Source organism: Podarcis melisellensis (assembly GCF_964234715.1).
Source record: "Podarcis melisellensis genome assembly, chromosome: 8".
NCBI classification, from domain to species: Eukaryota; Metazoa; Chordata; class Lepidosauria; order Squamata; family Lacertidae; genus Podarcis; species Podarcis melisellensis.
Genome location: NC_138540.1, coordinates 62,065,171 through 62,086,317, shown reverse-complemented (window position 1 = coordinate 62,086,317; position 21,147 = coordinate 62,065,171). Strand labels below are relative to the sequence as shown.

At 44.4% G+C, this 21,147-nt stretch overlaps 1 protein-coding gene across 2 annotated transcripts in view; it reads left to right on the top strand.

Moving 5' to 3' along the window:
* LOC309375614 (angiopoietin-2-like) overlaps positions 1–19,836 on the top strand; it is a 36,711-nt gene extending 16,875 nt beyond the window's left edge. For both annotated transcript variants that reach the window (XM_081921476.1, XM_081921475.1), the window contains 9 exons: positions 7,597–7,865; positions 12,720–12,875; positions 13,328–13,449; positions 14,033–14,265; positions 14,645–14,769; positions 15,356–15,457; positions 17,504–17,670; positions 18,582–18,712; positions 18,905–19,836. In XM_081921476.1, the coding sequence (XP_081777602.1) occupies positions 7,836–7,865; positions 12,720–12,875; positions 13,328–13,449; positions 14,033–14,265; positions 14,645–14,769; positions 15,356–15,457; positions 17,504–17,670; positions 18,582–18,712; positions 18,905–19,074 (1,236 nt within the window). In that variant the 5' untranslated portion in view covers positions 7,597–7,835 and the 3' untranslated portion in view covers positions 19,075–19,836. The remainder of the gene's footprint in view (positions 1–7,596; positions 7,866–12,719; positions 12,876–13,327; positions 13,450–14,032; positions 14,266–14,644; positions 14,770–15,355; positions 15,458–17,503; positions 17,671–18,581; positions 18,713–18,904) is intronic.
* Positions 19,837–21,147: the final 1,311 nt, after the last annotated feature.

The following is a 21,147-nucleotide window of genomic DNA, read 5'->3' as shown; positions in this document are numbered from 1 at the left end:
ATGCTCTATAGCTGGACAGAAATATTACTCCCGATGACCTCTAAATCAGAGTGATTATGCTAGCCAAAATATTTGTGTTTCAGGGATATTAATGAGCATAGCCACACACACAAACATCTTGCAAAATTTAAAATATGCAAGGGGCAGTGATCCGGGTGAACTATTTTGCAAGATATTTCTTAGGAGGAGGGGGAATAAAGGGCAGAATGGGCTGTTTAAAAGAAGGACTCTTGAGCACTTAAAGGAGTACTAGCTTATTAACTGTATACCCTTGAATTGACTATTTAATAATTTAATTTAATTTAATAATAAAGTAATTTCATTGTCCCTGAGAGGGGGCAATGACAATAAATATTATTATTATTATCTCCATTTTACATAAATTTCATACTCCCAAAGGCTCAGCAAAAATACATTTTTTTTAATATATTGAAGGAAATGTGCGAGCGTACAACATTTTCAAACAGTAACTAGAAAGGGGAAAAGGCAAGGAGGGGACATTACAGAGGTATATAAAATAGTATGAAGAAAGTAGATACAGAAATGTATTTCTCTCTCATAATACTAGAACTCCAAGATAACTAATAAGGCTAAACGTTGGAAGATTCAGGACAGATAACAGCATCTTCAGGACTTCTCACAGCATGTAGTTTAACTATGGAATTTGCTCCCACAATATGTAGTGGTAGCCACCACCTTGGATGACTTTGAAAGATTAGAAAAATTCACAGAGGATAAAGCTATCAATGGCTGCTGGCCATGATTGCTATGTTGTGCCTCCACTGTTGGAGGCAGAATTCCTCAGACTGTCAGTTGCTGGAAATCACAAGAAGGGACAGTGCTTTTGTACTTGTGTCAAGCTTATGGGTTTCCCAAAGGCATCTGGCTGGCAACTGTGTGAACAGGGAGGCTGGACTAGATGGGTCTCTGAGGTTCTTTATATTAAACAGAAGACAATGCCATTTTAAAGTCTGTTTTCAAAGATGATCTTCAGCTTCATTTAATATCCCAAACTTTTGGGGGCCTACAACATTTCCCAGACTTTGGCCCAAGATGAAGTGACATAAAGACAGGATGTCCAAAGTGGGGGGGGGGGGGAGAGACAGAAAGAGGCAAATTGAATATGTACAGCACTTTGTAAGAAACAAATTCACCTGGGCAGAGATCCAAGTCAGAAAATATTGTTGCACACCACCCCAGTCTCTGAGTGGTGCAAGATTCCAGGGGTTCCAAGCACTTACCCAAGGTTCAGTTTCTGTGAATGAGGGATACCAGAGACTGTGGTGTCTTTATGCTATATGGTTTATTTACGCATACAGTGGACACTCGGGTTGTGAACGTGATCCGTGCGGGTTGCACGTTCGCAACCTGCAGCATTCACAACCTGCAGTGGCGTGTGTGTGCATGCGCGGGTTGCAATTCGGTGCTTCTGCACATGCACAAAGTGTGATGTAGCACTTCTGTGCATGCGTGACCACCAAAACCCAGAAGTAACCCATTCCGGTACTTCCAGGTTTCGGCGGTCCATAACCTGAAAAAATGCAACCTGAAGCATCTGTAACCCGAGGTATGACTGTTTATACAACCTGAGCCTACGCTGGAGGGGCTCACAGCATTAACACCCTAAGAGGGTCTTGATTCTCTCATAGCCACAGCTTTGGATTCAAACAGAAATCAGACATATCTCTCCCTCTCAGGCTTCTGCCTGCAGCCTGCTTCTAACTTCTAGTCCTCTCACACCCCTCAACTCTGGCTTTTGTCCTTCTAACTACTTGCCAGCTGAGGGAGGGGAGCCCACCCATTTTCCCTATGGCCCAGAGCTACTTCCTTTATTACCTTAATGACCTGCACCTAAGCTGAGGCTCCAATACTTTGGCCACCTCATGAGAGGAGAAGACTCCCTGGAAAAGACCCTGATGTTGGAAAAGATTGAGGGCACAAGAAGAAGGGGACGACAGGGCGAGATGGTTGGACAGTGTTCTCGAAGCTACAAACATGAATCTGACCAAACTGCGGGAGGCAGTGGAAGACAGGAGAGCCAGGCGTGCTCTGGTCCATGGGGTCACGAAGAGTCGGACACAACTAAACGACTAAACAACAACAACAACCTAAGGGCCATTACCAAGAAGATTGCCTGGCTATCCCAACAATTGAATCCTTTTTGGATCCAGGAATTAGAAGGGACTCAGGCATGCAGCCTAACCCCCCCACCCCCAAACTCACAACAACGTAGAAGTGGGAATCAAAACTGCCTTCCCCCACTTCGAAATCACATCATGCCAAATTCCTTCTTCTTATGCCAGGAGGCCCCCAACATAGCTGGAACTCTGAAGCAGGAAGTGCTGGGACTTTGTTATTAGATGGAAGATGAATAGATAAAACGCTGAACTCCTCTAAGAGGCTCATACAGCCACAGTTAATGACTTATTTTTCCCCACCCAACTCCACATTTCTCCTGTCATCAATTCTATGTGAAACTGCACCATGTTAGCAATTCTCATACCAAAAAACACTAGGGGTGTGCACAGGCCCCAGGCTTCACCTTCAAAAAATCCCTATGTTTGTTATTTGTTCTGTAGTTTGGGTTCTGAGCCATTGTGTCAAAATGAAACCCCATGTTCCCTCTTCACTCTTTATGAGGTTCTAAAAACTCTTATAACGTTTTCCCCCATTTGGCAGAAATAGATGAAATTTGCCAACACAATAACTCCTCCAGAGTGGATTAAGCCTGCCAAATTGCAGACAAATAAGCTCAGAGACTTTTGTGAGGGGAATTAAAATGATTTACTTTACTCCATGATCCATATTAGGTCAATGCTTTTATTAGGCCAAGTAAAACACCAAAATCAATGTTAGTTTCACATTTTTGAGGGGAGCAGGGTTTGTTTCTTTCACTTTCTTTTCCTAAAATAATGAAGGGTGGCTGAGAAGCTTGTATATTATTATATATATATATATATATATATATATATATATATATATATATATGCAGGTTTTGGTGTCCTCGGGTGTCTTCCCGTGTAAAAGTTGGGGTGTCTAGGCGACGTTTCGACGAGGTCTCACTCGTCATCTTCAGGCTGGTGCTTTCGGCTTCTTGTTACTGGAACAGAGCAGGATCTCAGTGTTTGAGTTCCTATAAATACTGTTGAGGGGGTGTGGTGTATAGCCTCCAATGTTCTGGGCAGAGAGGAAGTTCCCAGGCTAGTGTGCCTTTTCTTCTTTTGTTCCTTAATTACTTGAGGGATATCTTGAGTGATTTCTTGAGTGATATCCTGAGTACCACTTAGGTGGGTCATTAGGTGTGGATTAGTTGCTAAAGTCTTTGTGTCTTGACCTCTTGAACTTTGTGAAGAGTTTTTCTGAGAAGATGGCTGTACTGCACTTAGTTGTGCTCTGGCTTGGCTTCGTGTATAGGGGCGAGCTGTGGTTTTGTGGCCTGTGTCAGCCAGATCTGTGTAGGGATTGCAGGGGGGTGCAGCATCCGGAGGTGCCACCATGGTTTGGCTACTGGATGGTGTCTGTAATTTATCTGTGGAGAGGGTCTGGGTTTGGGTCTGGTGTGGTTGATTGGTGATGGCGTTCTGTGTGCCTCTGGATCTGGTGTCAGTTTTTGTGGGGAGGGCTAATTTCCAGATGTCTGGCAAGCGGGATGTGTCGTCACGCTTGTTCATGTTGTGAGGGTGTTTCTCTATCTCGATGGCTTCCATGATTATTCTCTTGTGGTGATGTTCCATGTTAAAGAGCAATTTGGAATCTGCAAAATTAATTTCGTGTCCTGTTTCTTTCATGTGTTGGAAAAGAGAGGAAGTTTTTTCTTCTTTTTTGACGGCATTCTTGTGTTCTGCGATACGTGCATTTATTCGTCTGTTTGTTTGTCCAATGTACGTGGCTGGGCAGACTTTGCAGGGTATTTCATACCAAACCCAGACCCTCTCCACAGATAAATTACAGACACCATCCAGTAGCCAAACCATGGTGGCACCTCCGGATGCTGCACCCCCCTGCAATCCCTACACAGATCTGGCTGACACAGGCCACAAAACCACAGCTCGCCCCTATACACGAAGCCAAGCCAGAGCACAACTAAGTGCAGTACAGCCATCTTCTCAGAAAAACTCTTCACAAAGTTCAAGAGGTCAAGACACAAAGACTTTAGCAACTAATCCACACCTAATGACCCACCTAAGTGGTACTCAGGATATCACTCAAGAAATCACTCAAGATATCCCTCAAGTAATTAAGGAACAAAAGAAGAAAAGGCACACTAGCCTGGGAACTTCCTCTCTGCCCAGAACATTGGAGGCTATACACCACACCCCCTCAACAGTATTTATAGGAACTCAAACACTGAGATCCTGCTCTGTTCCAGTAACAAGAAGCCGAAAGCACCAGCCTGAAGATGACGAGTGAGACCTCGTCGAAACGTCGCCTAGACACCCCAACTTTTACACGGGAAGACACCCGAGGACACCAAAACCTGCATTCCTGTACCCGTGAAAATCTACGAAAGCAAATATATATATATATATATATATATATATATGCAGCTTCCTGCTGGCTGTCTTGACTTTCTACGTACTTTTTTTTAGTGGTGGGAGAGGATGCCCTTCAGTAGGCATTACAGGTGAAAATATACTTAGTACTGCCTGGGGTTTGATTGTCTGCTAACAGTGATTAGGAGTTCTGGAGTGTGTTTCTTTTCCTCCCATGCAGAGCTGCAAATTATTATTTTTTTAAGTTAAATTAAACTTTTAACTTAAAAAAAGCCACAAACTCCTCTGCTGCTCTGCTTTAACAAATGAAAATAAATAAATAAAATCACCAGAGCTCTTTAGTGCATCAAAGCCTATTGACCTAAAGCACTGGTTTTTCACCTTTGGGAGGGGTTCACAAGCCCCTCCAAGAATCTGATTAAAGCTATGGACCCCCTCCTTAGAAAAATACAGATACAAAATATTGCATAGATTTTATTTTATTTTATTACATGGGTTGCACCCAGTTTATGGGTGCCTAAACATGGATCCCCAGGGTTAAAAACTCCTGAACCAGAGTAAAGGAACATAGGCATAGAAGAGGCACAGAGAGGCGGAACAGAGAAAAGTGAGGAGTACAGAACAACAGCCACATGAGGCTTTGTGTGGGCATTGTTGACATTGTGGTTTGATTCAGAAAGGGGAAAAATAACTGTGGTTTGCCTTGTTGTCCAGTCCCAACACAGAGTGGTTGCACACACCGCCCCCCCCAACAAACACTGGTATCCACTGTGTTTTGTGGAGGCTAAGGACATAGATGTACAGTGGTACCTCAGGTTACACACGCTTCAGGTTACATACGCTTCAGGTTACAGACTCCGCTAACCCAGAAATAGTGCTTCAGGTTAAGAACTTTGCTTCAGGATGAGAACAGAAATCATGCTCCGGCGGCGCGGCAGCAGCAGGAGGCCCCATTAGCTAAAGTGGTGCTTCAGGTTAAGAACAGTTTCAGGTTAAGAACGGACCTCTGGAATGAAATAAGTATTTAACCAGAGGTACCACTGTAATTACTATCATGGGCACTACCCAATAGATCACCCTTCACCAGGCCTTCCCTCACATTAAGTGCTGACAATTATTATTATTATTATTATTATTATTATTATTATTATTATTATTATTATTATTATTATTATTTTATTTATTTATTATTTGTATTATTTTATGGGGGAGGGCAATAAATAGGTACTTCTGTTAGGTACTTCTGGAGCTCTAACCAGGAATCCCATGGCAAGTAAGTCTACCAGGATCCACTGACAGGAGGGGACCCATCATAGGTCCCTTCACCCAAGACCCTTTCAGTCCTTAAGCCCCACCCACAGAGAAACCAACTACAGTCTGAAATGTGCATCCTCTTGCTCGGAAATTGGCACGTTTTACAGGTTTCATGTGCACTGACACAAACAAAGGAACCTCTTCCATTCGGTCTAGCTTTTCCCCATCTCATTTTGGATGCAGGAGGCTGGGATTCCTCATACCAGACCTATGCAGATAAGTGACGCTCAAACTGTTCATTCAAAGTTTCTTTAGTGACATGTAGAAGGGACCAACCAGCATTTATGCAACTGGGAACGTGCAGGGATATAGAGAAGTTGTTGTGTTAAAAAAAAAAGTTGTTGTGTTTTCTCTTTTTTAAAAAAGAGAAAAGGGAGATACCGTAAATCACAGTCTGTGTGGGATTCCATGGAATGGAGCCATAAACATTTATTGGAACAAATACGCTCCTAATTACCCTTGTAGGATAGAGCAGTAGATTTTCCCGAAACACAGTTTGGGATTCTACTCAGAATGTCTCAACAAATGAAACTGATTTGTAAAAAAATGTTACTTGAAAAAAAAGAGAGATTGCACATACTTTTGTAAACCAATAAAATCTTTAATAAAAATACATTTTTTAAAAAAGAAAAAAAAGTTTTGGAGAACAAGTTTCGAGTAAGGGAAAGGGGTTGGGCTGTTAAAGGGAAGTTCTACCTCTAGACAAAGCAGATGTGACAGATGTGTTTTGCAGTGGCTCTTGAATGTGAGTTGTGGACCATGCAGCTTCTGGGTGAAATCAACTGTGAGGTCTCTAGGAGGTCTCAGGTGACCTGCCAGGGCTGTTTTAAGGATTAAAGGAATGTACGTATGTTAGGTGAGCTAGCCTTAAATGGGGTTTAAACTTGGGTTTATTGTGGACCCCTCTAGCTGGGACCTGGCCTGAAACAAGATATCCTTGCTCCATGTGTGATGTAAGTACAGCATCCCTGGGAGATAGCTATCCAGCCTCTGCTTAAATACCTCCAGGGAAAGAGAACCCCCTTTAGCCATTTGTTAACAGCCCCTTACTATCAAGAACATTTCCCTAATGTTTAGCTTCAGTCTGATTCCCTGATGTTTAGGGTTAATGCTTTTAGTCATGGTGCATGCACCAATTATGAAGGCTAAACATTAATGCTAAGTTCTCCCATGCCAATTGTCCCTGCTTTGGGGAAATTTTCTTCCTGAGCTCCTGCTTTATCACTGAAGCAGGATTTATTGTGCAGTCATATCCCAGGTGCCAATTTTGGAAACAGAAATTCTTGTTTCTTTCTCTTATCCAGCTGGCTGGCAGAAGGGGTGGTTGTGGAGAGGAGTGCGCTGGAGAAAAGCAGAGAGATCCAAGCGCAATTGACTTTAGAGTGTACATTCTTGCGGTGTAATTATCTCATCAGAAGTGGAGCTTGACTCAGTGAGCAGAGAGACAAAGCATCTTTAAATGAAGCCAGGCTGTGTTCCAAAAACCTGTAGGGGGGCAAGAGAGGAGGGAGGTGGTGGGAGGGTTTAAAAAATCATAATAATAAAACTTCCTGCAGTGGTCAGGAGGACGTGAGCCAGGGATTGGAGAAGCAATTGACGGGGCTTCCCTGCACGCAGACACGGAGTGCTTGAAGGCTGTCTCCCGTCACACTTCTTCAGAGGAAGGTGCAATAGGTCACAGCGTGGGACTGAAGGAGCTCAGATACACAGGAAAGCTTTCTGAGGCAGGACTGGAATATGAGGAACTGGGGAGCACTGGCATATCTCTTCTTCTTCCCTGTTTGGGCAGGGGTGAATCCAGTGGTTCTAGGACTTGGCCCCCATGTGAAGGGGAAGGATGCTCCTGCAAGGCACCTCCAGCACCAGCTGCAGCATGGCTCCTGCACCTACACTTTCCTGCTGCCAGAGCTTGGGGGCTGTGACTCGCCTGCTGCCGAATACCAGGTTTCCAACTCACTCCAGAGGGATGCTCCCTCCCTAGCCGAGGCCAAGTGGCCAATAAAGAGGCTTCAGCAGCTGGAAAACATCATGGAAAACAACACCCAGTGGCTACAGAAGGTAAGACCAGGGGCTTGGATCTGCAAGAGACTGTCATGTCCTCCTAGGCTGTGCATACACCATACATTCAAAGCACATCCCACTACCCTAAGAATCCTGAGAACTGTAGTTTGTTGAGGGTGCTGGGAATTATAGCCCTGCAAGGGGGTAAACTACATTTTCCAGGATCCTTTCTGTGTGCTTTAAATATATTGTGTATATATGGCCTTAGATCAGTAGTTCCCAACCTTTTTTGGGCCATGCCTCACCTAAGTATCTCAAAAATCCTGATTCCCTCTACACACCCCATGACATATAATTCTTATTATTCAAAAAGTGAACTCCTGTTCATGTGGAGGAAGCCTAAAAGGCCATTAACTGTTAATAACTCATTATGGGGTTTCCGTATAGCCTCCCAGCCAGGCACTGACTGGACCTAGATCTACTTTGTTTCAGGAAGGTTGCAGCATCATACCTCCAGTCCCCTTGTGCAGCAGAATCAGGGGAGATCTATATAAGTCATCTGCAGAGATCCACAAAGAACACAGTCAGGTGGTGAGATCTCCTGTACAAGCTCCATTAGCATTAATGAATGCTGCATAAGAGACTGGCATAGCTGAGTGTGGTGTGAACATGCACCTAGAGTGTCACAATGTGACTAAAAGACTGAGTTGTGAATTGGAAAATCTCTTTGAATCTTGCTTTTGCCTTGAACTAGGAATGGGTGAATCTGTCAATTTTAGTTTACCTCGGTTTATCATTTTTTCACTCTTAAGTTCAGTTCTCTACAGTTTATGATTTTTTTAAAAAGGCTGCATGAATATCCACCAGCATTTTAGTATTTCTCCTAATATGCACATCTTTGTGTGCAATTTTGCTAAATATATATGTTTTTTACGAAGCAACTTCCCCTAATATAATGCATTTTTATGCACACTTTACTCTTCAGCCATGGATCAGGACCCACAGGCAGGTCACAAAGCCACACCAGGTGGGTCACAGCAAAGCTGTTGATGCCATGTTGGATTCTAGCTTAGGCTGACCAAAGAAGCACAATGTGCATGTCTGGGCCAGAACACATTCTTCTGATCAGATGCTTTTTGTCAATTTCAACAAGTGCTGCAATGTGGCAAGAGAAAGGCAGAATATCTATCATCCATCTATCTATCGCTATCTTTCTGGCCACCTACATTCTCATGCCTTTCTACTGCCACACTGTGGGGCTAGTTTTCATTTAGTAGTAAGGCTAAGGTAACAATATGTATATTGCTCTGATTTTCCATTTTAGGGTTAAACAGCATTCATTATTAGCACAATTAAATCTAAATCAAAAGTATAAATGTGAATGCTTCACCTACAAAGCAACCTGCTGATCAAGGTACCGGAGCATACTAGGTATCCCCCCCCCAGTCAGTTGGCAACCCTAATCTAAAACAGTGGCGGATGTGACTCAGGAATACGCAGTAAGATGACCACAGTGACTCCTCTGCTTGTAACCTCATCCAACATTTTAACGATTAATCAAGAGCAGGCAGTTTCCCCACAGTGAGTGTGCATGTGCCTCTGTCATTTTCAAATTGCTTTATTGCTGCTCTTGTTCTTAAAATAACAGTGCAACTGGCTTTTCAGCTATGCACATGCAGAACAGTGGTAGGGAAGAAGAATGACAGATGCAAAAAGGGGGGAGAGGGGGCAATGTACTTTAGAAATGCATTGCAGATACTGCTCTTTTTCCAGCCTAGCATTTTGATATGCATGTGGATATTTTCATGACTCTGTAATTATATAATTTTAAATACACTCTCTTGAAAGTTCTCAGTACAGGCCCGGTAACTAGAAAGTGACCGTCCGGTGGCATTAATATCCTTAGATACCCATGTGGCAGTTGCTCTCCCTGCCAGAAAACTATTCTCCTTTGCTTCAGCTGTTTAAGGGCAGCAGACAGAAGATGCTTTCTTCAGGATGAGAAAAAGGTTTAGGATGGAAGAGTGGTTACACATGAGCATTCCACATGGAGGTATCTATCAGCTATGGAGACCCGATTGCATGCATTGGGTTGACCCTGAGGTCTACAACCATCATATTTCTTTAAGAAGAGGGCAGGGAAGGGTGAAATGATTGTTGTATGTTCTATCAGGGCTGGCCCACTCATGAGGCAAGGTGAGGCGACTGCTTTGGGCAGCAGGATTCACAGGGGCAACAGATCCAGCCTCCAAGGAACGCATTGCCTGCTGCTGCAATGGTATAACCAACAGCTACAGTGTACTCCTTGGAGGCTAGATATGTTGTGTCATCAGCAGCCTGCACCCCAATGCCACCTCTACAGCAGCCTCTTGGGATATCCTAGGGATTGCATGCACTTAGCGTGAGGTTGATTTGATTCCCCCCTTGTTCCCAAAATAGATCTTTATCCCCCCGCCATGTTCATTCACTCCATATTCCCTGGTGGGGGGAGCATTTTGTGGTTTGCCTTGGGTGCCAAAATGTCTTTAGCCAGCCCTGGATTTTGCTCTGGCAATACCCCACTGGCAAGCGAAAGCTAAGATAGTCTGTGGGACCATTAGCAAATCTGGGTCCAGACAGCTCCCTAACTGCGCCCCCTCCGCAACCTCTGGCGCCAAGCCTGCTCTCTAATTACAAGTTTTTGGTCGGGCAGTCTTTTTTCCAAAGGACTCTGCTTCCTGCCCTGTTTTATTTTGTGACACTCAGAACAATCTGTCCGCCCTATAATTCCTGCCCATTAGCCAGCACTGCAGTAACCCGGGATGTAGCCTTTAACTATAGAAATGAGAGAGCTTTGGGGGCCTTATTAGACAATGCTCTTAAAAACCTTTGAAGGTTCCCGTTCTCTGGGGTTTATTGGAAAAGTCTTCCTCTTCTTCAGGAAATCTTCTAGAATCAGTAGGAGGCTAGAGATAAAACAAATGTATTTGGGGGCGATGTTCTGGAGCGAATCACGTACCTTGGCCATGCATGTTTCTAAGTTGTGTAGGAGGAACTGCTTTCACTGGAGATTAATTTTGCTACCTGAAAAAAGGAGCATGTTGTCATTTTAACATTCATTTTGACAGGTTTGAATGATAGGTTGCCTTTCTGTATACTGCTCACCTCTTCTCAGTTCTGGCAATATTACTTTACACCTAACATAGCAGTGCTTTGACTCCAGCTCCCATCAGCCTCAGCCAGAACAGTCAGGGATGATGGGAGCTGTAGTCTAACAGCATCTGTTGGGCCACAGCTTCTCTTCTGTTAAGAGGTGGGATCTGGATCAGCAATTCCTCAGCCAATCTAAAACCGTATCTATGGAAGGCTCCTGACTTTCATTCCACCAGCACTGAACTGGGTCTGGAAGCTAATAGGAAAAAGTGCAGATGAGCCAAAATAGGAAGGCTGCAGTCCACCCAAAAGGCTCTCCAAACTAAGGGTTTATCCACACATCTATTCATCCTGTAAGTTATTCTGTTTGTCCCGTGATTTCTGGTCATGGGTCCAAGAGATTTTAGTTTTGTCCCTCTGTTTTCCCTGGGGAAAGCCCCTGTTTACTGCTGGACCAGAACAAATACCATTCCATGGAAAACCCATTGACATCTGTTACAATTCAGCAGTAGACAGCAGGTTTTCCTGGGGAAAGCAGTGGGGCAAAAAAACTCACTAAGATTTCTGGTCTTGTGCCTAGAAATCACATGACAAACTAAAGTGTGGATGAGCCCAAATGAGCAGCAAAATGGCAAATTATGCTCAGCGTAGGTGTAAAATGATGCTCATATCTCACCCTTTTAGAATATACGGCATACAATTCTAGTTGCCTCATCTCAAAAGGAGGTAAGGAACTAGAAAATATAAGCTAAAAGATCAGGGAATTAAGAACATATTTTGTATGAGAGAAGGCTAATGTATTTGGGATTTTTTAATTGCGGGGGAAGACAACTGAGAGGCAACACAATGGAGGTTGACTGAATTATGGAATAGGTTGTGTGAAGAAAGGGAAGAAGAAGTTTGCAATAATAGGAAGTCCAGTGGGGGGGGGGGCGAATGTGGTGGGATGATCATGTTTGTACATATGTTGGCCAAATCATCTGCATAAACAGAAAGAAAAAAATATTATGCAAAGAGCTTCTTAGAACTGAAAGCCAAATATATATCTCATTGTTTGCAAGGAAACATCTTTTAGTTAAAAAAAAATCAGACAACCATTGTTGAAAACAAGCCATGGGAAACTGTTTTCATGCTGATGATCTGAAACTGCTGTGCAATCATACACATGTGCTGCTTTTGTTTTGGCAGAGAGGTTTATAGGGTGGTCATGTTGCCGATTATCAGGAACATAGTTTCCAGGTGCCAAAATGTACTTGTAAATATTGGTTAATATTTTACACAATGATTTGAAGAATGAAGATGTGACATTAATTCTGCACACTTTTCTTATGCAAATAGCAGTAAGTCTGAGTTGGTCCCAGGAATGTGGGGCAAATAAGAAGGGGGAGTTTGACTCCACACTTCCTTTAGTGCCACATTTATAAGCACAGGTCCGGGCTTTCCAGGTCCAGGTCCAAGCGGTTGCTTTTTTGTCTCAGTGAAAACCCACATTTTACCGCTGAATTGGAGCGAACAGCAGTCAGGCTAGACGAAGCTTCAGGTATATGAAAGAACAGGGGTGAAAATCAAGGATAAATATAAGCTTAGAAAATTAAGCCCCACATTTTCAGCTATAAACTAAGGTTGGCATAGATCTACCATTGGCTTTAGGGAAGAAGAAAGCAACCTAGAGGTTGGTCTGCTTCCATTTTTTGTTAGTCATGGTGCATGTGTGATGGAGTATTAAGTCTTCCTCCTAAGAACAAACTTTTATGATCTCTTCCCCCCCCCCATAAACAGCTGGAGAACTATATCCAGGATAGTGTGAGAATGGAAACATCTGACAACCACATCAGTGCTGTGCAGAACCACACAGCGGCTATGTTGGAAATTGGCACCAGCCTTCTGAACCAAACGGCTGAGCAGACTCGCAAGCTCACTGATGTAGAGATGCAGGTAAGCTGGGCGGCTATTTAGGGAAGACAGAGCAGAGAACTCTGCACCCCTCTTTTCTCCACTTCAGATCACTTGTGATTATTTTTTCAGGAGCCCTTGTATTTCTTGCCAACGTGGATTCTACAGGCAAGCAGTTATTACAGACAATTAAATGGGCCATGGAGGTTGGTCCATTAGGGAAAACGGGGCACTGCCCCACCAAGCTCAGTCTGCCTCCAGCCAGCCCCACACTTCAATGCCCCCTTACTCGCAACCAGTACGAGAGGTGACACTGGCTGGCTTCTTCCTCCTCAGTGCTGCCTTTGTGAAATTCAGCAAGGTGGATGATGTGGACAAAACCTGAATTAGTTGGCTCCACCTATAATTTGCTCTGGCTCCGCCTACTTTTTGCCTCTCTACTTCCCTCCCTCACTGTTGAGTTGCTTGTTTTTCCCTCTACTCTCACCAACCAGGTTCTCACCCAGACATCACGGCTGGAAATCCAAGTGCTGGAAAACTCCCTTTCTACCAACAAGCTTGAGAAACAGCTGCTGCTGCAGACTCAGGAGATCAGCAAACTTCAAGAGAGGAACAGGTCAGAGCTGTGCTTGCTTCGTGCAGAACAAATCAAGGCAAAGTAACAGAATCCATGCATGTTTGTGTAATTTTACTCTGGTTGCAGAATTTTTGATGTCTAGCTGTCAGGCCTGGCCATGTCATGAGACACACTGAGCAACTTGCCTCAGGTGGCAGACTGGGGTGGGCAGCAGCCTCTGCTGGACTGGCAGAATGAGCATGCCCCTTTGCCACTTACTGCTTGCCACTCAAGCTCCCATGATCAGCAGCTGCTTGGCAAGATACTGTTGAAACCTTGCAAGACTTATTAGCAGTGTCTGCAGTAAGTATCAGCTGATGACACTGTGAGGTGGGGTAGCAGGAGGGTCCTAGGTCGTCTCAGGTGAGAAAGAGCAGGCAAGGTAATATAGGAACAGGTGGTTCTTCAGCTATCTTGGTACCAAACCCCTGATCATGTATTTTGTATCTTTCGTAGATTGCTAACTACCTTGGGTACACTTTCTAAGACAGAAAGGTGGGGTATGAGTGATTTAAAGGAAATAATACAATTAATATTGCTGGCCTGTATGTGGAGGATTCCCATTATCCTTTCCCTTCCCTAGCTTCCTAGAGAAGAAGGTCCTGGCTATGGAGGGGAAACGTGAGGAAGAGCTTCAAGGCCTCAGGTCTGAGAAACAGGAAATGCAGAGGTTGCTGTCCAAGCAGGTGGACCTCGTTGGGCATCTGGAACAGCGTCTGGGCGCTGCCCTGGTCAACAACACAGTCCTCCAGAGACAGCAAGCCTCCCTGGCAGAGACTGTAAAGCTCTTGATAGGCTTGGTGTCCCAGTGCAACCGTAAGTAACTGTTTTCCCTGAAGTAATTTTTCCCCCAGGGCAATCCTGTTCTACTGAGACCTGCTGCAATGAGGAGGAGACTACCTGAGGGTGTGTGTGTGTGTGTGTTGCCCAAGGGCACAGCTGAATGCTTCTGTCTGCACTCCTAAGATCCCTGGGAATCATCCACTGCAGACAAACATCTACAAGGAGATGGCTTCCTATCTAGTTGGCCACTGTGAGAGCAGGATACTGAATGAAATGGGCCTTTGGTCTGATCCAGCAGGGTTTTTCTTATGTTTTTAACTTTCTGAGTCTATGTCTACAAAAATGCATGCATGGACATTGCACAGATTGAAGACGGCTATACTGAAAGCACCTCTTTGTCTGACTCTTGCAGACATTTCTCACGTCCGCCCAGAAGAGCAGAAGACATTCAAGGACTGTGCAGCTGCATACAAATCAGGGTTCACCGCCAGTGGCATCTACACACTGCAGTTCCCCAACACTACGGCCACTGCAAAAGTGAGTGCAGGCATCAGGGCCTAGACACACTAAGAATGGGGGCCCTGTGGCCCATCAGATGTTGCCGGACTCTCAGCTCGCATCAGCATCACCAACAGTCAGGGATGATGGAAGTTGTAGTCCAGCAACATCTAGAGGAACATCTAGGAAGTGGGTGGTGGATTGTGTTAAGGGATGCTCTGTTACTCCTTTGCACCTATAGATGGACAGTTCCAGGCAAAGATGCAGAGTCCCTCTTAGGAAGAATTGTGTGCACACCCCTCTGAATTCCCTAGAATGTAGAAATCCTCCCTCCCTCCTGAAGCTCACTTTCCCACAGCACTTTTCTCCACATATCCTCCCTCTTAAAAAACAACAACACAACAACAACCAACCCCCAGGGCTCTGAAACTGGAAGTGAACCTGCACCTGAGAAACTCACAATCTGTGGGTTCTTTGTCCAGCTCTGAATATGAGGTGTTAATGGATGGTGCAGAATTGGAAGAGTTGTTGTCCCTTAGGGCACAGCTGAGGAACCTCAGGCCCAGCTGCAGCTTCTGGACATTTGTGAAGTTTCCCTTCCATTAATGTACTGCACTCCTTGCAGGTCCTCTGCGACATGGAGACCAGTGGAGGCGGCTGGACTGTAATCCAGCATAGGACGGATGGTTCTGTCGACTTTCAGCGCACCTGGAAGGAGTATAAACAGGTAAGGAAGCAGGTGGGCAGAGTAGTTTATCTCTTTTAAGGACCAGAGATATACTTGAATTTTTTTTAAAAAGAGTTTTAAATATAGCAGAGGCAGGTTCACTTAATTGCTTATGCCTGTGGCAGCTGCTGATACGATCCTGTGCTCTTCCTTATGTCCATGACGAAACCTATTCCAGCACCTATTGCACAGAGAACAAGTCAGACTCCGAAGCAGCAAAACCACCTGCACAACTTCTGCAACTACTTTTTTATGTCAGCTCCAATTGTGCAACTAATTTGTATACCAGATCTGTCTTTTCCCCTTTGAAGTGTCTCCTCCAATTTACTATGCTTATGGCAGCCATCAACATTTCTCATTGTCTTTCAAGTCCTGTCCACTGCTAGCCAGCCAGGGGTGTGTGGGTGTGTCTGTGTGGGTGTGTTCCAGCATAGTGGGGCAAGTGGTCATAAATCTCAGTGGGTCTTGCCTAGGACAGCTTTGTAAATAAATTGGTGTTCAAATGGGCCTTCTTCCATTTCTCTTTGAAACCGTTTGAAGTGTGACTCTACTACTCCCAGAGAGTGGGCAGCAGCAGGACAAGCCGCTCAAGTGCCTGGGGCAGTGTACATCCAGGGGTGGGGTGAGCCGAGGCAGGATGTTCCGCGGGGTCTCCGAGGAGTCTGCCTGCCTCCTCCCACTCAGCTGCCCTACAGCCAGCGTGCATAAGCCACTGCGTCTCTCCCAGGAAAGACACATGGTTCGGGTGCACTGCAGGCCCCGCAGTGGGTGCCGCCCGGCATTTTGTCACCCCCCTCAATGGTGACACCCGGGGCAGCCCGCCCCCCACTGCACCCCCCTTCCTCCGCCCCTGGATGGGTAGTTCAGACAACCGTATACATGTAAAGGATCTCTCATATGAAAATGTTGGGGCCAGCAGGCAGGGATTGGTAGAGGGGGCTGAAAGCAGAGTTATTTGGATGATGATGAGTAAAATGAAAGTAATATTAAAAATAGGCTAGCCAACACAAAATGACAAATGAAGGTAATAGACAGGACAAAAGGGTAAGAAAAACCCTTTAACGGATAGAAAACCACATTGCCATCCTCAAAATTAGTAAAAAGGAAAAAAAATTCAAAATGGAACAAACAACCCACCCACCCACCAACTCCAGGTCTAAACTATTAAAGTCTAAACTATTAAAATACCAAAAGAATGAGTGGGCCTTTCAAGTTGAGGCAAGTTGTGAATGAGAAAATAAATTACAGCAAGGTGTAATTGCATAAGGTGAACCGAAGAAAAACCTTTGTTTGTTGAGAATACTGGTGCAGCAAGACCCTGGTGGGGTACTTACCTTAAGTTTTACAATTAGTTCGGGGGGGGGGGAATTGAAGTGATTTGCAGAAATGTCACATTTCTCATTTAATAGCAAGGGTCATTTGCGAGTAGAATGAGAAAGGAGCCGATTTTGCACTAGGAAATTCTGAAAGTGAGTGAAATAAAACTTTCCTGCAAGTTCAAACCCCAGTAAGGAGTAGGCTAGTTTCTCACAGAAAATGAGAAGAATAGAACCTGTACGTTTTGCTTCATATCTCAGGTTCTACAAATGCTAGAAACTACCGGTATTTAAAAAGAAGCAGAGGCAGATTGCAAGTGGTGGCTTCTATCATTAGTAACTACCAAATGGAAACTTCTTGTTTGTTTTGGAGGAACATTTGGTCCTCTGAATCCCTACCTGCAATTTGAAGTGGTACAGTCCTGACACAGGTTCACCACCTTAGTAGAAGCCAACCAGGTTGATTACCAGCTGGGATTCCCCCCCCTCCCCGCAATCTCTGCCATACCAGACCAGGTGGGCTCTGTAGCCTCAGTTGAGCCTTTATGTGGTTCATTTGTGAACTGCTTTCCCTAAAATATCTCTAAGCAATTTCAAAGTAAAAGCATGAATAAAAACAGTTAGAAACATTGTCTAAGAGGTGAGACAGTCTTCTGTAACTTCTGTGATGTGCTGTATCAGGACTCTATTAATCTGTGCTTCCTCTGACATTTCTGTGTTTTTCTTGCAGGGCTTTGGGTCCCCACCTGGAGAGCATTGGCTGGGCAATGATTTCATCCACTTACTCACTACACAAACTTCCTACTACCTTCATGTCAAACTCCAGGACTGGGAAAACAATGAGGCCTATGCCTTGTATGACCACTTCCATGTAGGGCCTGAGGAGCATAACTACCGGTGAGGAGCTTATTTCCTTGTGGTGCTAAAATAAGCACCTTATTCAGGCAGGGAACAGGCTCCATGGCTGCTGACTGGCCCTAGTCCATGAAGGTCAGTTGAAATTTCAGGCCTAGCACCACCACTAGTCCTACTCAGGAAGTGCTCTGGAAAGGTCCAGCCCTGAATCCTACCAAACTTGCTGGACTCCAATTTAAAAATAAAACACAATTTTAAAAACCTCTTGGTGTTATTTCTTGGCACTAGAACACCAGATTTTGTGTTTCAGCCCTCCAACCAAATAATGTATACACAAATGTGCATATTAGGGGCAAGTGTATTTTATTCAAAACTGTATTTTAAAAAAAGTTTATATTAGGTGAAATTTGCACTTAAGATGCTGGTGAATTTTCATGTGGACTAAAATACTAATAATCGCAAACTGTTAAGGAACTGTAGAGAACTGAATTAAGATTGGGGGAAATGAGAAACTGAAACTGTCCTGATTCGTCCATCCCTAGTCACATCTAATTTGGCCCCAAAACCACAATGTAGGACTAAGAAAGAGGTTGGGATAAGGGTTTGAGCACACCTTACTAAATGGTCTGCTCTGGACCGAAAGAATTCAGCTCTGTTAACACTGATTTAGAACTACTAAGAGCTGCTGGTAGCCATGCAAGTGTGTGACCTCAGGTAGGAAAGAGATCTTCCTGGATTGCAGGAAAACAGGGATACACATAGTACAGAGATAAACAAAACTAGCAAACCACTTGCTTATGACACTGATGGCACAGCCCTACCACATTCAGACTTTTTGAAATAAACATTTCACCTAAGGCCAAGCAAGTATACCTTGTTTCATATTTCAGAGGAGAGGCAACCAACAGAGCATTGTAGCTGACAATGGTATGTTCCCCCTTTTGCCCCTGCAGGCTTTATGTCGGGAGATACAGTGGCACAGCTGGTCGCACGAGCAGCCTTAGTCCCTCAGGGACAGACTTCAGCACCAAGGACGTCGACAACGACCACTGTGCATGCAGGTGTGCACAGATGGCAGGTGGAGGTAATGAGCGGAAGGGGAGGGGAAGTGTGTGCCACACAACTCCTATATTGTGTTGCAAATCCATATGCCTCAGAGCACGGGTGACCAATCTGCTTGGGAAGGGTGACTTGAGGGGGGTTGCTTCAGGGTTTATGGGCAGAGTACCCCAAGGTTCCCTGTTCTTTCTCTTTTTCCTCCTCCCTCTGTCTCCAGGCTGGTGGTTTGATGCTTGTGGACCCTCCAACTTAAATGGCATTTATTACCCGCCCAGCCCTGGCATGAACAGGTACAATGGCATGAAGTGGCACTACTGGAAAGGCCCCAGTCACAGTCTGAAGGTGACCACCATGATGATCCGCCCTGTGGATTTCAGAGAAGAATAAGAGGAGCTCGCCATGTGGCTGAGATGGACAGGCTCCAGCAAGATCAACTGAATCTCAAATGCAGCATTGTGTCTCTCTCCAAACTTATGCAATCTCAAAGGGGGAACTATGGGTGGGTGTACTTTCTGGGAGCCAAAGAACATCACTGTACTTGATATTGGTGGCCACAGGGGGCACTAACCACAGAAGAAGCACAAGGTATATATCCCAGATGCATCCTTGCCTGTCCTGTGTATATAAGGAACTCCTTTAAAGTCCAGAATCCTGAGGCTGAAAATGGCTTGACTTTTAACAGGAGGCCTGGGGAGGGTGTGTGTAAGAGAAAGCATTTATGGCTTGAAAACATTCAGGTGCTGCAGGAAGAGCTGAGCTAGACTTTCTGGAGTCAGGCAGAAACCTCTTCTGCGCTCTCTGTGGCTCCTGGTTTACACCTCCGTGAGCAGGGTAAATTCGGATAATATGTCCATGTGTACTTAATAATTCACTTTGGAGGACAATGCACTCACTGTTTTGTGTGCCTTTAACGGTAAGTTTGAACCTTTCTTACATACTTGCCCCATGTATGGCTGGTAGATTTCTCAACCATCCCTTAGTGTTCTGTGCAAAATGTTATTGACTCTCGCTGGCAGATGAAGGCAGAAGTTGAAGCATTTAATTTTTTCTTACTCCACACTTAACTCTGTTGTGAATTGTGTGCTGATGTGTGAGTATGCACACGTATGTAATCTAACAAACAACTAAACAGTGCTAGATTCAAGTGGATTCTGCAGCCTAAGAAGCTAAGAACAAAAGAAGAGCTTTGCTGCCTGAGACTGAAGGTCCATCAAATGCGCCAGCCTGTTTCATACAGTGGCCACCTCGGGAACCTGGCAGGTAGGGCATGAAGGCAGAAGCACCCTCCTTTTGCTGTATTCCATCCAGCATATGATCCTCTTGGCTATACTGCCTCTGGAGTCATATAGCTATGCTCTTTAGTCATTGATAGCCTTCTCCCTTATGAATCTGTCTTGTCTCCTTTGCCATGAATTTAATTCTGTGTTATGTGAAGAAGTTTTTTTGGGGGGGGGTTGCCTCCCCACAATCTATTCTTGCCACATTCTGTCTCATCTCAGAAGCTAAGCAGGCCCAGACAGCGCCCAGATGGGGAGGATCACTTGAGAGTCCTGAGTTATATGGAGATATATTCTCTGTTCACTTTCTTTAAAGCATGCCTAATCTTATAAATATTATGTCCTCTTTTAGAACTCCCCCACCAACAACAACTATAAGCCCCAAATTCTGCAGACTTTCCTTTTTGGGAAAGAGCCCCAGTTTAGATCACAATAGCTGTCCTTTTCTGCACCAGTTCTCCTCTACAAAGGGGTGATCAGAATTGTGGCCAAACTACCATACATCAAACCATTGTGATACTCAGCATTTGAGTTTTCCTTCAGCTGCAAAAATAGAATTAAAATGTAAATATGTGCCTGAGAACCATCATCTGCAATTCAGATGAAATAAGATATTGGTGCTAAGGTTTCACCATCAAATGCTGAATAGCCTGCGGCAATAACTCTTGATTGAGATATCTGCACCCGTTCAGACTTGTAAATGTTTATAAAAAGAAAGCCATCCAGCTCAGAGACATTAGAAGCTGGAGAGAACTTCTGGGTATACAGAATGGCCTCTGGTTGAAGGATAATACATATTCTTTTGTAAACTGCTTATGAGTTTTCTGTTGAGTAAGTGGTATATAAATTTTGTTAAATGAAATAGGGGGAAAAATATAACTTCTACCCATCAAAAATTCTCTTGGCACTTCTGTAGCAGAGGAAATACAGTATTGCTTAGAAATCTCTGCACCTTCCACATTCGCACAGCTACCACCTTTGCTCCCAGGTCTGGTATGAATTAAAAGAACAAGTCATTGTTAAAGGCAGAAGCTGGTATGTCACACTAAATCAGGGGTGGATAATCCCTAGTTTTGAGGACCTGATTAGAACCCAAGCAAATTTTGCTGCCTTGTCCTCCAGACCCAACCAATGTAGCTCACTGATGCAAAACAAATAATGGTTTGAAGTAGACACAGTAGCA